Below are 13,815 nucleotides of genomic sequence, written 5' to 3' on the forward strand. Positions count from 1 at the left end.
TTCACAGTGCCACAGGTTTCACAAAGTCATGGTTTCTTCAGGGCCGGGTTTACGCATCATCCGTCGGCATGCTGGCTGATTTAAAAGAGGAGCGGAGCGTCTTGGGCCTTGCTTCCTCTCAGCTCACAGCATGTCCGACTTGGTCAGGCTGAGCTCATCCTCGGGCACCCTGAGGTCCCCCATGTACCAGAATATCCAGAACACCAGACTGAGGAAGATCAGCAACGGCCCGGAGAACACAAAGAAGTCCCAGTAGTCCAAAGGAGCGAAGATCCCGGTGAGCAACAGGGCGAGACCCACGACATCCAGGAACACGGCCAGCGCCAAGAAGGCGACGCCGTACCTCGTGTGCTCCATAGTCAAGTCAAGACGAGGACAGGTGGATGTTGTCTGAAGCGCCTGGCAGGAATGACAGCGAGTCCTATCTTTTTTTCTGAGACATTCCACTTGCTGCGCAGCACACCCTGCATTTCTCTCATAGCACCAGATGCAGTGGTAAGACTGGAATCTGCTCATTAACAGAGGCCATCCTCATTCCTCAGCAGGGCTGACTTGTTTTGAACCCTTTGTGTCGTTAATATGACACATCGAACGTGTTGTGTGTGGCCAGATTTATGCACATATATTTCCTAATCAGCCTCCTCTAAGCTGCTGTTAACACACAGATAAGCCTGCTGTAATTTATGGACCCCCTCGGGTCTTTTTGTTCGGCTAATGAAACCAAAGATTCTTCGAGGCATTAGCATATTACATCTCTTATCAGTATTGTTCAACAATTCCTCGTGCATGGGGAGACCTTTGTTTTTGGCTACTCGGTCACTCCCTGCTAACTACAAACATGTCTGACTTTGAATGATGAATCCAGAATCGTTTTAAATCAAACATAGATCCTTATTCGAAACGTGACCCCGAGAATTTAAATTGAATCAAATCGTGAGAAGTCTACGCCCCTCATGTCTACGCTTTGATAGATGTGTCTGTTTTCTCCAGATAAATCATGACTCATCTTATATTGGTACAAATATCCACCAGTAACACTTCTAGTGTGATTCTGAAAGTGTACTTTTGCTCGACCTCCTTCATAGAGCCCGACCGATAAATCAGCCGGCCCGTAATATCGGCCGATATAAGGATATCCACTGACTATCAACATCAACTAATTTTATCACATAATTGCGTCGATATTATGGCTCTGTGGCTCAGTGGGTAGAGTCGTCGAAGGTTTGATCCCCAGGTCCTGCAGCTACATGTCCAGTGTGTCCCCAGTGGATTCTCCTGCTTTGTTGGCGGCGTATGAACCTCAATTGAAAACCTTTATTTTAACTAGAAAGACACAGAGGGTTCCCTCATTTTCAGTGACATCGAGCTCACAGCACAGAAGAAGAGATTCAACAAAAGTGATCAGCTAAAAAAAAAAAAGGACAACAGTTACACAGTTAATAACAGTTACATATCGATGATGTCCTTTACTCTGGATTTAAAGGCTGCAAGTAGGCAGAGTCCGAACTTTTAAAATGTCGTTCCAGGAATCAGGAGCATCAAATGAAACCCCATGTGTATCGAAGGGATTAGTTACTTTGTGTTTGGATTCAATCTTGCACTGGATTTGGATGGTACACTCTCGTCAGCAGCAGGGTCACTTTTGATCGAATCCTCAGGACAGGAAATATCAACTGTCATTATATGGGCATCACAATGACATGTAAAAAGTGTCATGTATACAAGTGAAACACTATATCACTGTAAACATGGTTTGCACATGACTCTCCCACTGAGTTCAAAGGTTCACATCAGGTAGAATATTAACCTGTTATTTCTTCTTTTTGCTCTGCGGGGTGGAAACATTACTCTGAAATGATCCTTCACAGTCCACGCTTCATGCCTGTCTTTGACTCGCTCGCCTTTTGTGAAGCGTCCGACACAAAGAGGAAACAAAACGCAATGGAAACTTCTCAGCGAGCAGCTTGTTTGACCAGTCAAGCTGCCGCTGTTTACCTCTGCGGTGCCGCTCGTTCGCTTACTGTAGCAGAGAGGATTGTGTTGTATTTACTGTAACGTCATCACCTGTTTGATTAAAGGGCACCAGGCTCTCAGTCAGTCATGCAAACTCTTCCCTTTGTTTGGAATGAAAACCGGTCGGGGCGGTGACATTTGCACAAGGTGCAACTCGGATCAGAGGTCACGGGCTTCTGATCCAAACGCATGACAAGCAGATGTGTTAAAAAAACAAAAAAACCCATCTCAGCTGATGTGAAGTGAGACATGCAGGAGCCCGAGTTTCCCATGATCCTCTGTTGAGGACTTTCTGCTCTGTTAACCCAACGCCACACCGCAAACACAAACCAGTCGGACCAGTGTTTGTTGTTTTGACAGCAAAGCATAAGAGCCACATGACTTGACTTTTCTGTCAGCTGGCAGCTTTAACGTGTGTGTGTGAAAAAAAGAAAGTCAAGAAAAACATTTATGAATAAAACGGAGCGTTATTTTATTGGATGGCACACCAGCTTTTCTGAGGATGCAAAAACAAGAGATCTAACACGACAGGAATACAAGAACAGTTATATCAACAATTCATATGTTTTTAAAAGAGATTTGGGGCTTTTAGGAACCAAGCGAGTAACTCAACAATATTAATTAGCTTGTAAATGACCACAGCCTGGTATACACTGTACAACTGCATACAAACTGTGTCCTAGTACAAGCTCACTGGGAGTTATACAGGATCTGTGTGGGTCACGCACTCCAAGAGCTGAACACGCCCTCTCTAGTCAGTGCTCGTGTTTCCACAGTCCGCCTGCAGCGCTGCTCTGCTACGCTGCAAACACACGGAGCTCACTGCCAGCACGCCTTAAACTTAACAGAGCAGATAGATCCAAACAGGAAGTCAGACGAGGGAACGCACCCAGCATCCTCTCAACCTCAGCGCAGAACAAAATAGTCTCAGACTCCAGATTGAATATCCTTTATATCTCTTTATAGACGTTACATGAGAACCAGCACTAAAGGAAGATCAGATCAACCTTAAAGGCAAACGAAGACGTTTGTTTTATTCCTGAGGGATCTTGTGATCCCGGGACGGCAGTATAGCTGCTCACGCTTCATAATCGGACCTATTAGAGGCTTGTCGTCCGATGGAGCAAAAACACAACCATCAGTCACACTGTGAGACTGAATCATTCATGATGCACTGTGGTCACACTGTATGTACACAAGTTCTTTTTTTTTCTTTTTTTAATATGCACGCCGTAAATATTCACACTGGCAAAAAAGCTTTCCCTCTCTCTCTCTTTGATACACACACAAATTTAGCATCACAAGCTAATTCGCAGCTAAATATTTCCCGCTTCAGCTGAAGGTCCTCAAATAACTCCTGCCAACGTTTCTCTCATGGTAGGAAGGGTAAGACAGATTAAACAGGCATGCTTGCTGTTGCCATGGTGATTAAGGACTTTGGACTTTGTCTGCCAGTGATGCAGGCACAATCAGGAAAAGAAAGTCCCGGAGTTGCTCTGCTCTCATTGTGCGAGTGTGTGCAGTCGTACGATCAAAATTTCAAACGTCATGAAATCATCCGACCGGCTGATTAGGTCGTGATCAGCCGTGTTGCTTCGCTGTACAATGTACGACTAACAACACGTGTGTTCAGCCCGACTTCAAAATCAGATGTACGACTCAAAAATGGTTTCTAAATAAACCTTCAAACGTTCTGCACAGTGTAGATGAAAAGAGTTTTGGAATTGCATTAGCAGATTGCTGCAGCCTGCAGGAACCAAAACAGGCTGTACACTTCCTCCAACACGCTCCTTCTTGATGTTTACCACGGAGCAGCTCAGAGTGTCTGAACGTTACATGAAGGATTCTCACAGAGGTTCAACTTTTGGTTTAAAAGGAAGATGTTTGTAAAAACATAAACAGCTGTCACATCGCTCATTTAAAGTGACCAGACTCCACTGAGAAAAACACCTCGCAGGACATGAAAAATGTTTGCTCTACTCCCACTTCAAAATGGCTTAAATATTTTATTGGATCAAAACCTGGGCACACAAACCCAAAATTTTCCAGTAATTAGTTTTATAGAGAAAAATGTATTCAATGCACAATCGGCTTAAAATATGATTTTTTTTAAAAAAAACAACAACAACTCTTTATGTGTAATATTTATTTTGTGTTTATGAAATGACAAGATTGTTATGAATCTATTTACCATCATGTTTTATAGGGACACTTTGAGAAGTCTTACTGTCCCAGGCTATCTAGATCAGGAGTGCAAAGGAAGCTTTAAAAAAGCTGTAAAGAATCGTTTTTATATTAAATAAACATTAAATACAAATAAACTTATTTTAAAAAATAAAAACAAACAAAAAATAGATAAATTGCAGGGAGTTTTCAGGGATTTGATTTGAAAAACAAGAAATGTCTAAGACCACATTTATGAGTTCTCTTAAGAGCACAACATATCCATGAATCAATCTTTTTCTTCTTCAAGAAAAAAAAAAATCAATTCTTCACGCATTTGAATCTTTTCACATTCAGCTGACCTGACGTGCTCCAACTCAAAGTCTCCTTTCTTGAAATGGCACTGACTGATTTTTAGTGGATAAAGCGCTCAAATTGTTTATGAAAACTTTATGGGCAATTATAGTAAAATCATATAATAAAAGAATCAAATTGTAAGAGGAAGAAAAAAAAGGAACAAGGCTTCTTGTTTGGGTCAGCAGCAGACAGGACCCTGAAAATCCTTCAGGAAATCTTTAACCACCATTAACTTCCTTTAATGGAGGCTGACAAATGTAAAATTCCTTCCATTCTTCCTTCATATCATGTTTGGGTCGTTGCTGTAGAGACAGCAGCTCCTCGTGTTCATTAAAAGCAAATATTGAAATGACAGAATCAGCACTTAAATATGAAGGTCAAAATCTTGTTTTCTGTCTTCTTCTTCTGCCTCCACTTTCTTCTCCCCATCCGGGGACTCGTGAGTGCCGTCGAACCCTCCGTTGAGGTAAACCGTGGACCTGCCCCAGGTGACCCTGCTGGCTTTGTGCGGAGATGATGAGCCCACCTGGCTGCCCTCTTCGTCGTTTTCCCAGACGCCTTTTACGCGTTCCTCTCCTTTCAGTTTCTGGCTCAGCCTCTCGGACAGTTTCCGCGCCAGACGCACGATCGTGCTGCCCCTCTTCTTCGACCCGTCATCCACGGACACCTGCACGTTCCCGACGTACCACATGAGCCACGGCCCGAGGCTGAAGAAGATGATCAGAGAGCCGGTGTAGATCAGAAAGTCGCCATAGAAGCGGCCGTCAATGCGCAGGTTGGCGAATATCCCCACGAAAAGCAGAACCACGCCGACGATGTCAAACACGATGGCGAATAAAAAGAAAGGCACACAATATCCGATGCACTTTACCAGCTGCATGGTGACAACATTACAGCTGATCTATAACGGGAGGATGCTTCATCCGGTGTGCACCTGAGGAGGCAGCGCACCTGCAGAGCCCCGCCTCAAAGTGAAGATAAACAAGGAGTCTCCCCTCAGGCTCAGCCAGTGTGTAGGCCTACACACACACACACACACACACACACACACACACACACACACACACACACACACACCTACGGGCACAGACTACGTTTTCATTTTGGCTTTCAAACCTGCACTTAACCAAATAGACTGAAATCCTGCAGGTTCAAGTCTGTAAAGCCAGTGAGGTGATGCAAATGATTCAGAGCTGGCAGGGCGTCACTTGTCATGCAAATGGTTCCTCAGACACACAAAGTTGTCGCTGACTCAGCCTGTGTTCACCTCTGTTTATACAGAAAACTAAAGAATCAGCGTTGTATGGAAGCCTGAAGTTGACATGCAGCTTTCCCTTCATAATGAGTCATTTCCAGACGTTTTCTAGAGATCTTGAATTATCCGTGCAGTGATGGAAGAACAGGTAATGTACTGGTGAAAAACAGGTTCATTTCTTCAAATCTTGAGAAAATGAAATCATTACCGTGCATAATCAACATCATTATCCTAAGTGTAGCCTGCAAGTTAAATAAGTTGATATCTCCAGAAATAAACAACCAAATTGTACTTGTTATCACAGGAAAAGGGAGTTAATGACATGTTACGATTAAGCACTGTAAATATAAATGGACGAGGTCTGAGAGACATCGCCCATCTGTTCCTGCAGGGGGCTCTTCGGGCTCATCGGCAGCAGCCACCATGCTGGAAATGCTGTCTCACTCTGACGTTCAGTAAACCTAACGAGGCAGGTTTTAAACCTCCTGGTGAACCGTTACACCGCTCCCACATGTCATGACATTAAAACAGAACTGTTTAAAAAAAAAGTCCCCCCCATACAGAGTGTGCTGGTGATGAAGATAACTAATCAGGTTGAAACAGATGCAGCACTCACTTTAATCATCTTTAATAATCTTGAATCTCGGACATTTCCAAAAGCATTCACGTTTGGGGATGACAAAGCTTTTGCCCGTTTTGAGAGGATTGTTTTGATACCAGAATTTTAAGATTCAATATGACACCAGCAAAAAAAAAAAGAAAAATGACTCCTGTTATCAACTCCACGGCAACAAAAGTTCTGGTCACCTTTTATTAGGAAGCTTCTTTTTCTTTCAAGTTGCAAGCAAACTCCTGCACACTGTCTAAAGTGAAGAAACACATTAGCAATGTACACATGTAGCTAACGTATTTGTGCAATTGAGACAGTGTGGAGAAGTTTCTCTTAAAAAAGACTGAAACGTTGCAAACATTTTGAGACCATCCTGCAGACTATAAAAATCACACAGAATATAACTGTGGGACTAATTCATCGCTCCGCTCAGCACACATCCACGCTGCATACCTCAGATACTTCGAGCACTATTTGAGTCTCACACACACTTGTGTCAGTTGCCTCTATGGACACGGGTGAAGATCTGTCTTTTGATGACTAAAGAAAGACGGGACTATGTCAGAGGAGGAGTGACGAACAGCCTACAGGTGGGACCGTGTAAAAACAGCCGACACGAGACAAAACTCAGACTGCATTCCAACCAGCTGACGAACGTCGCTAATTCCATCGGTTAGACAAAACGCCCCTCTCCTCTGAGCCGTTGTCATGACAGTGGTTGACCTAAAATACTTTCTTTACAACACTGATTTATTATGAAGTAGCTGCAGATCAACTGTACGTCGATTTACTAATCAATTTAAAGTCTCAGCTTTCAAACTAAAGAGGGGTCTGCAGTACTGCAGACGGTTTTATTGTTGCTCTCTGTATCTTGAAACAACACGTTTCTCAGGACTCATCAGGTGAATGTGCTCTGTTAATGTAACAACGACCCCAAATGTAATAACTGTTGAATGATGTAACAAAATGATGAGCCCAAGACGTATTAACTTTTTGCCCAAAATGTAAGAAATTGTAATATTATTAGGAGAAAAAATATTTAATCTGCCTCATAATAAAAGAACTGACACAAATGTCTTGTTACATTTTGGGCAAAGAGTTACTCCATTTTGGGCTCAGCATTTTGTCACATTATTAACCAGTTATTATTACATTTTGAGTTTTTATTATATTAATTACATTTCAGGTTGCTCTAACATTGCTTGTTTGAAGTGTAAGGACATATTTTCAATGCAACATTTGCTGAGGTGCATTGTTGCAGTGGAGTAATATATTGTCTCCTTACGTGATTTAAAAAATCAAATACAGTGTAAACAATCAATAATTCAACATGAAGTAACTAATGTAAGCAGCAGTTATCAATTTGGACTCTTCATGCAAATCAACTCGCTATGAATGGAGAGATAAAAGCTTCTTTAAATAAAACATACTCGAGCCTGTTTGGATCAATATGTGTAAAGTTTATATGATGGACACTTAACAGCTTTGAACGGGTTAGTTAAGACTTCCTGATGAATGTTATTTAAATCTTATGAAAATCTTCCTCCCGGTCGGAGCAGTCAAATCTCCTCTCTTTACATATATTGAAGAAGCAAAGCAGAGTCTCCTTCAGCGACTCAGTTTTCCCCACAATACGACGACGTAAACGGGGAATTATAAGCTTTCATAACTTTTAATTATTCATGAATTGGCATATAGTGTAGCACACAGCATTAGGAGATCCCCCATGTCCACTTTCCCCTCATAAATATTCAGGAGGACGCTCCTGCTTTCTAGGATCTGCACTAAATTGTGTGTAGGTAATCAGCACACTGTTGTCCTTGTGCTTGCAGCCTTTTTTTTTTTTTTTTTTTTTTTTTGGCAGCCATGGCTTATCGATGCAAATGTTTTCATGCACACTTGGGACAGATAGAAGTGCATCATTCCTGTAAGAATCAAATCAACTGAAACGTCACCACAAAGAGTCTTCAAATAATCAGCTCCATGCCTGAAAGGGTCGTCTTAATCCAGTGACTGCCGCTTGTCTCCTCACAGGTTGAACACGGGCGGCCGGTAGTAATTGAGCGGCTTCTTCATGTTCAGCTTCCTGTTCTCCTTGGTGATGGGGATGAGGACCAAGCCCACCACGAAAACCATCAAACCGATGGACAGCAGGGCGGGGCCCAGGATGTTGGTCACCTTTTTGTTGTGTCCGGCGAAGTACAGGCCGCTGATGATGATGCCGCACGCGAGGAAGCTGCCCCCCGTGGACATGAGGTGGATGGGAAACCAGAAGATTTCCCACTTGTCCTCTCTGGCCGGGTTCTCCTTGGTCCAGGTGGATTCGCTGTGTGCCAAGCTGAACACCGTGGACTCTGTGCGGCTTGGGGGCGACAGCTGGTCCCTGGACTGGGAGAGGGTGCACTCTCCCAGAGGGATGTTCTCTGGGCTGCCTGGCATGGCCTCCTGGGAGAATCTGAGGGAGGGAGAATCACATGTAAACACTTGACTTTCATTTTTTTTCCTGAGAGGAATTTCACAATTTTCACAAGAACTTTTGGGATGCTGTCATGACATCATTGTAAATCCATGGCTGAATCATCTATAGAGCTTTTACCCTACAGGGACATGTGGGTCAATCACAGTCACTCACATTCACACCTACAGGTCATTTAACCTCATGAGCATGTCTTTGAACCGTGGTAAAAGGCAGACAGAACAAACCACATGGAAAAAACGTTCATTATCTGTTTCTTTGTTTAAGGCGTCTCTCTCTCCGTCCTTCTCCTTGAACCCCCTCCGCACACTGTCCTACTGGGAAAGTCTCCAGCTTTGAGATGAACCTCAGGAAGATTTCAGGGGGGCATCAGGCTCATCCTGTCCTTAAATGTTCAAGACATTTTTCAGGAGTGCACAATGTGTTAGAAAAAGAAGGATGGAGCATGAAAGACAGAGGAGGAGCAGCAGAGAGGCATCACCTTGCCCATTCACCCACTGTAAATGTTCTGGACTCTTATAGCTGCGGCATTCACACATCAGCTCATATCAACATCACAAAGATTTTTTTTTTTTTATACTAAAGGGGCTGGAAGGTCTGATTCAAGTTTGGGTGAATGGATGTGAAGATTAGTGTCCAAACAAGTACTCGCTCAGTAACACGGGGTAATAAAGAGTCAGTTCTATACCGGCTATTTTTTAATTTAATTTAATTTAAAAAAAATTTTTTTAATTTAATTTAATTAAAAAAAAAAAATTATTTAAATAGTCTTGAGATAACATTTGTGTTGAATTGGAGCTTTGCACATTGCTGAATTATCTGATCAGATCTACGTCTCCCTGCGGCGCCTTCTTCACTTCTCGTAACATGATACATGAAGACAGCTTTTCATTTCTCGATGAATCATAGAGGCAATCACTGCTTTTCAAAAGCTGCAGGAACTTTAGGAACTACTTTGTTTCCTCCCCAAAGGTCCCATGGTGGGGCGAGTTTATTTATCGAGAACTGTTTCTATGGAGAGCATGTGTGTTTGTCATGTCATCCCCCACATCATCCATCCAACATTCCCCGTGCCTCTTCAGCTGTCCTCTTCCGTAAAGGCCCAAATGCCAACCACCACCACCACCGGCACCATAACCACCAGCAACGACAACAAAGCCACTTTAGGACGACTCTGACTGATCATTTCGTTGCAGCATTCAAAACCCTTTTTTTTTTTTTTTTGCAGAGTCAGCAGCCTGATTTGTTTTATTTTACAAGTATTCAATGTAAGGGAGAGCTTGAATTTCCCTCTGGATCAATAAAGTATATATCCATCTATCGAGACTTCAGTGCAGACAGGCGACATCAGGCTTCAAGAATCTTTGAGTTCTTTTATGTTTTTTTAAAAAAAAGAAAAGAAGATACTTTGGAAACAGAACAATTTAAAGTTGATGCGGAGCATGCTCTAGAAAGAGCTTCACTGATAGTGAGTGAAGTGCACCAGAGCTTTTAAATATACTATAGGGACAGTTGTGTTCTTCTTTTTTTTCACACAGCACAAAAAAAAACTAAAAGATGTCTCGAGCAGAAGTGTGCGAGCACTTTAGCTAACTGTCCTGCAGAGGAACTCGACCATGCTCTTGTTTAATCACTCAAATGATCACAAAATGAAGCTGAAGTTGTCGTCAAAAGTTATTTGAGCTAAATTACCATCAAGGAGTAACTCGTTGTCGGGCTAATAAGGCGAGTGCTGCATCTGTTCCGACCTTTTTTTCATGACATCGCTGCGTTTCTCACCACCAAACAAGAAGTAAACCAGCAGACACCTACCTTTAAATCTTCTGGTTTTTTTTCTTCTGCAAAGTCGACAATAAGTTAAAAATCTCCTTTTCTTAACCCACAGAAAGGAGAAGCTTCCACACCGTACGACCAGTGGAACCAGTGCAGCGCAGTGCTCAAAAACCTCCACCCACCCATTCTACTCTATCTCCACCTCCTCAAGAACAGAGTCCTCTGACCACCAACCTCTTACCATCGTGTACCACCACAGGCAATCTGTCCTGATGGTGCATCCTGAGCGAGCCTTCCGGTCCCCCAGAGGATATCCATAAAGACCCTCGAACCACTCAGCCTGACACCGCCATCGCTTTTGTAAAATGATCTCAGCAAAACTTCTCCAAACCGCTTCCAAAAGCTTTCTTGAATTTCCCAAAACTTTGCACAATGAGAGGAGGAGAAATTGGATCACATCCTCTTTCCGCACAAAGAGGAGACGGGCAGGGCAGCGGCGAGGAAATGACTCGCTGTTTGTTATAGCTGGATTGATGTAGCAACCAATCACCCATACAGAGCCTTTCCAATACATGCTGGTATGTAGGCGAAAGCATTGATCCCAAAGTGCCCCACAGCAATTATCTGCAAGTTGTAGTTTCGTCCCGCTGAACATGAGGTCGATGGAATCTGTGTGGCATAATTAAGCTGCAGAAAGTGGAGCAGATCTTGCAGGAGTTTGCTCAAATGTTCTCGTTGCTTTATTCAAGGCCGGGCCCTCAGATTCACAAAAGGGGGGGGAGGAAGTTGCTGCAATGGGACACCACGGGCTCCATTAAACGGCCCTCTTATTACGTCTGTGTCTTTGTGTGCTCTTTTGCAAAACACAAGTGTCAGTGTGTGACCATCGATCTGAACATGAGCTCACTCTTCAACGCGATTACGCCCTCCGCAGAGAGCCTGAACTCCGCTCCTCTGTAACTGCTCCTTGTACTCAGTAAACACTGGCGCTCCTGTCTCATGTCATTACTCCTCTCATCTGTTTCGAATGCAACTTCCTGCTCTGCCACGAGTGATGTGATGAACCTGCAAATGCGTGCAATGAGCCGCTTAAGCCACCAGAGGGCGGTACTTGCATATTGCTTTGTAAGCGATTCCCTTTAGCTGTGTCATTAACTTTTAGTGGAATATTGCACAGCAGAATGAGCTCATCAATGGGTTAATTCAGTATTTTAGTAATTACTTAACAGGCCGTGGTTCAATCTGACACGCCGTATAGATCAGTGTCTTTTATTTTTGCAGCCACGTGTGAGAAATTAATCAGCCATTCCATGTAATGTGCTGCAGTATCTCGTGATTATGATGGGCCTAATTCTCCTTAATGGTCCATTTAAGAGGGTGGCATCCCGTTCACTTGATCACAGTCATCTGAGGAGGTTGAACACGGCAAAGCAGAGCTGCAGAAGGAGAGGGCGGAGCTGCAGAAGTTCAGTGCAAATGTGTTTGAGGAAGATCAGACTGCAGATACTTGGTGTATTTTTTTTCTTTGTTTTTACGTTCGCACCAATACACCGAGGCAAATTTCTTGTGTATCTAAATGTACTTGGCAACAAAAGAACGATTCTGAGATATCAGGAACAATGTAAAACAATAGAGAGTAAAATGGTGCCATTTGAGCGTTTAAGTCAAATGGGTTACGGGAAAATTGTTTTTGTACCTTAAATAGACTCACTGTAACTTGAAACTGGGGCTCTTATATTACACACTCTGGAGTCTGAATAACTAATGTTAACATCAAGTTGTGTGGGTCGCTTCAGATGGCAGCAGTTAAACAGTCGAGCTGCAACATCATCTGTAACAGAAGTATGCCTGCTAATAGATTTTACATTACCCAACATTGGTAAAACCCAAAAAAGAGAGAGAGAAAAAAAGAGAGAGAGAGTAATTTGCTGATTTTGAAGCCACAAACAGCCGTCAGATGGCGATCCTAAAAGCAACCAGACTCCATTTACAAAAACACTGATTTAAGGATGGCGTATAATCTGATACTGCTGCTTTGATCAGGCCAATTTAAAACACGTTTTTCTCGTTTTAAAAACTAAAAGATGTTGGATCTGAAGTGACACATAAAGATAAAGACAGTGGTGAGCCAGCAGACTGCATGTTTGGGAGGGTTAAATGACTGTTTTTGTTGATGACGTTTGGTGGCTTTGCGGAAAGCAACGTAAAGGCTGTTTGTGGCGGGATCATTTCTGTAATATTACGGGTTGTTTTTACATGTGCAAAAAAAAATTTGATTGATCGCGATTGACTATAAAAAGTCAATGATTAATCGCGATTTTAAAAATCCTTTGGCAGACCTCTTTTTTAATGCAATGATCGTGTCACTGCAGGTTTGTTCTGTACTTTATACCTTACAGAGGAGAGTCACATGTCGCAGCTTTGACTTGTAGGTGTTTAACAGTTAAAAGTTGAGCCCTTGTGTTTGTACAGTGACACACAGGTATCAGTCTAATCCGGTTTGATAAAGCAAACACAGAGGGCTGCACGGATTAGAGCTAATAAACTCGGTCTTGAGTCAGCATGCTGAGTTTGTTGGTTTGGCAGCTTTCAGGACGGATTCAAATGAACTGTGGACTTCGAGGTGCCGCACACACACACACACACACACACACACACACACACACACACACTCCGGTTAAAGCCACCAGAACTAAGATGCTCTAACAACTCCAACCCTTGCTGTTTTTTCGAGGCTGTGGATTAAACAGAAAATACTTTTTGGCCAAATGAAGCCCTACACAGAGGCTCGTTAGCTCGTTAGCAAATATCAATACGAAAAACCTTCCACTTCTACACACTCGTCTGCAGACAAATCACACTTCAGGTAATACATCAATGATTTATTAATACACCAAGCCCTTTTTCTGTACAAGTGACCTTGGAAACTAATTAATCTGCTTTGCATATTTACAGCTTTTTGTGAGTAATCCTTTGGGGGAAAGTATTCAAACAACTGTAGCGTAAAGGTTTGTCAGACATGGAAATGTAGAGAGATCTACGGGCTTCACGTCATCCATTAAACAACCTCTTAGAAAGACAAATAAATCAGACAGATCATCTTTGACCCTGCAGTATCGTTGCTCACTAAGTCTGAGTGCATTTAATCAATAGACACTAACTTTAAAA

General features: G+C 42.8%; 2 protein-coding genes across 2 annotated transcripts; both read right to left on the reverse strand.

Moving 5' to 3' along the window:
- Nucleotides 1-4,385: 4,385 nt before the first annotated feature.
- Nucleotides 4,386-5,505, reverse strand: tmem238l (transmembrane protein 238 like). The gene has a single exon (XM_079365995.1). The coding sequence runs from the start codon at nucleotides 5,411-5,413 to the stop codon at nucleotides 4,898-4,900; it is 516 nt and encodes a 171-aa protein (XP_079222121.1). The 5' UTR covers nucleotides 5,414-5,505; the 3' UTR covers nucleotides 4,386-4,897.
- A 2,877-nt stretch (nucleotides 5,506-8,382) lies between these two features.
- Nucleotides 8,383-11,081, reverse strand: pirt (phosphoinositide interacting regulator of transient receptor potential channels). The gene is made up of 2 exons (XM_079366560.1): nucleotides 10,889-11,081; nucleotides 8,383-8,853 (listed from the first exon to the last, which is right to left on the reverse strand). Exon 2 carries the CDS (start codon nucleotides 8,835-8,837, stop codon nucleotides 8,427-8,429), a length of 411 nt encoding a protein of 136 aa, XP_079222686.1. The 5' UTR covers nucleotides 8,838-8,853; nucleotides 10,889-11,081; the 3' UTR covers nucleotides 8,383-8,426.
- Nucleotides 11,082-13,815: the final 2,734 nt, after the last annotated feature.

Source organism: Symphodus melops (genome assembly GCF_947650265.1).
Source record: "Symphodus melops genome assembly, chromosome: 17".
NCBI classification, from domain to species: Eukaryota; Metazoa; Chordata; class Actinopteri; order Labriformes; family Labridae; genus Symphodus; species Symphodus melops.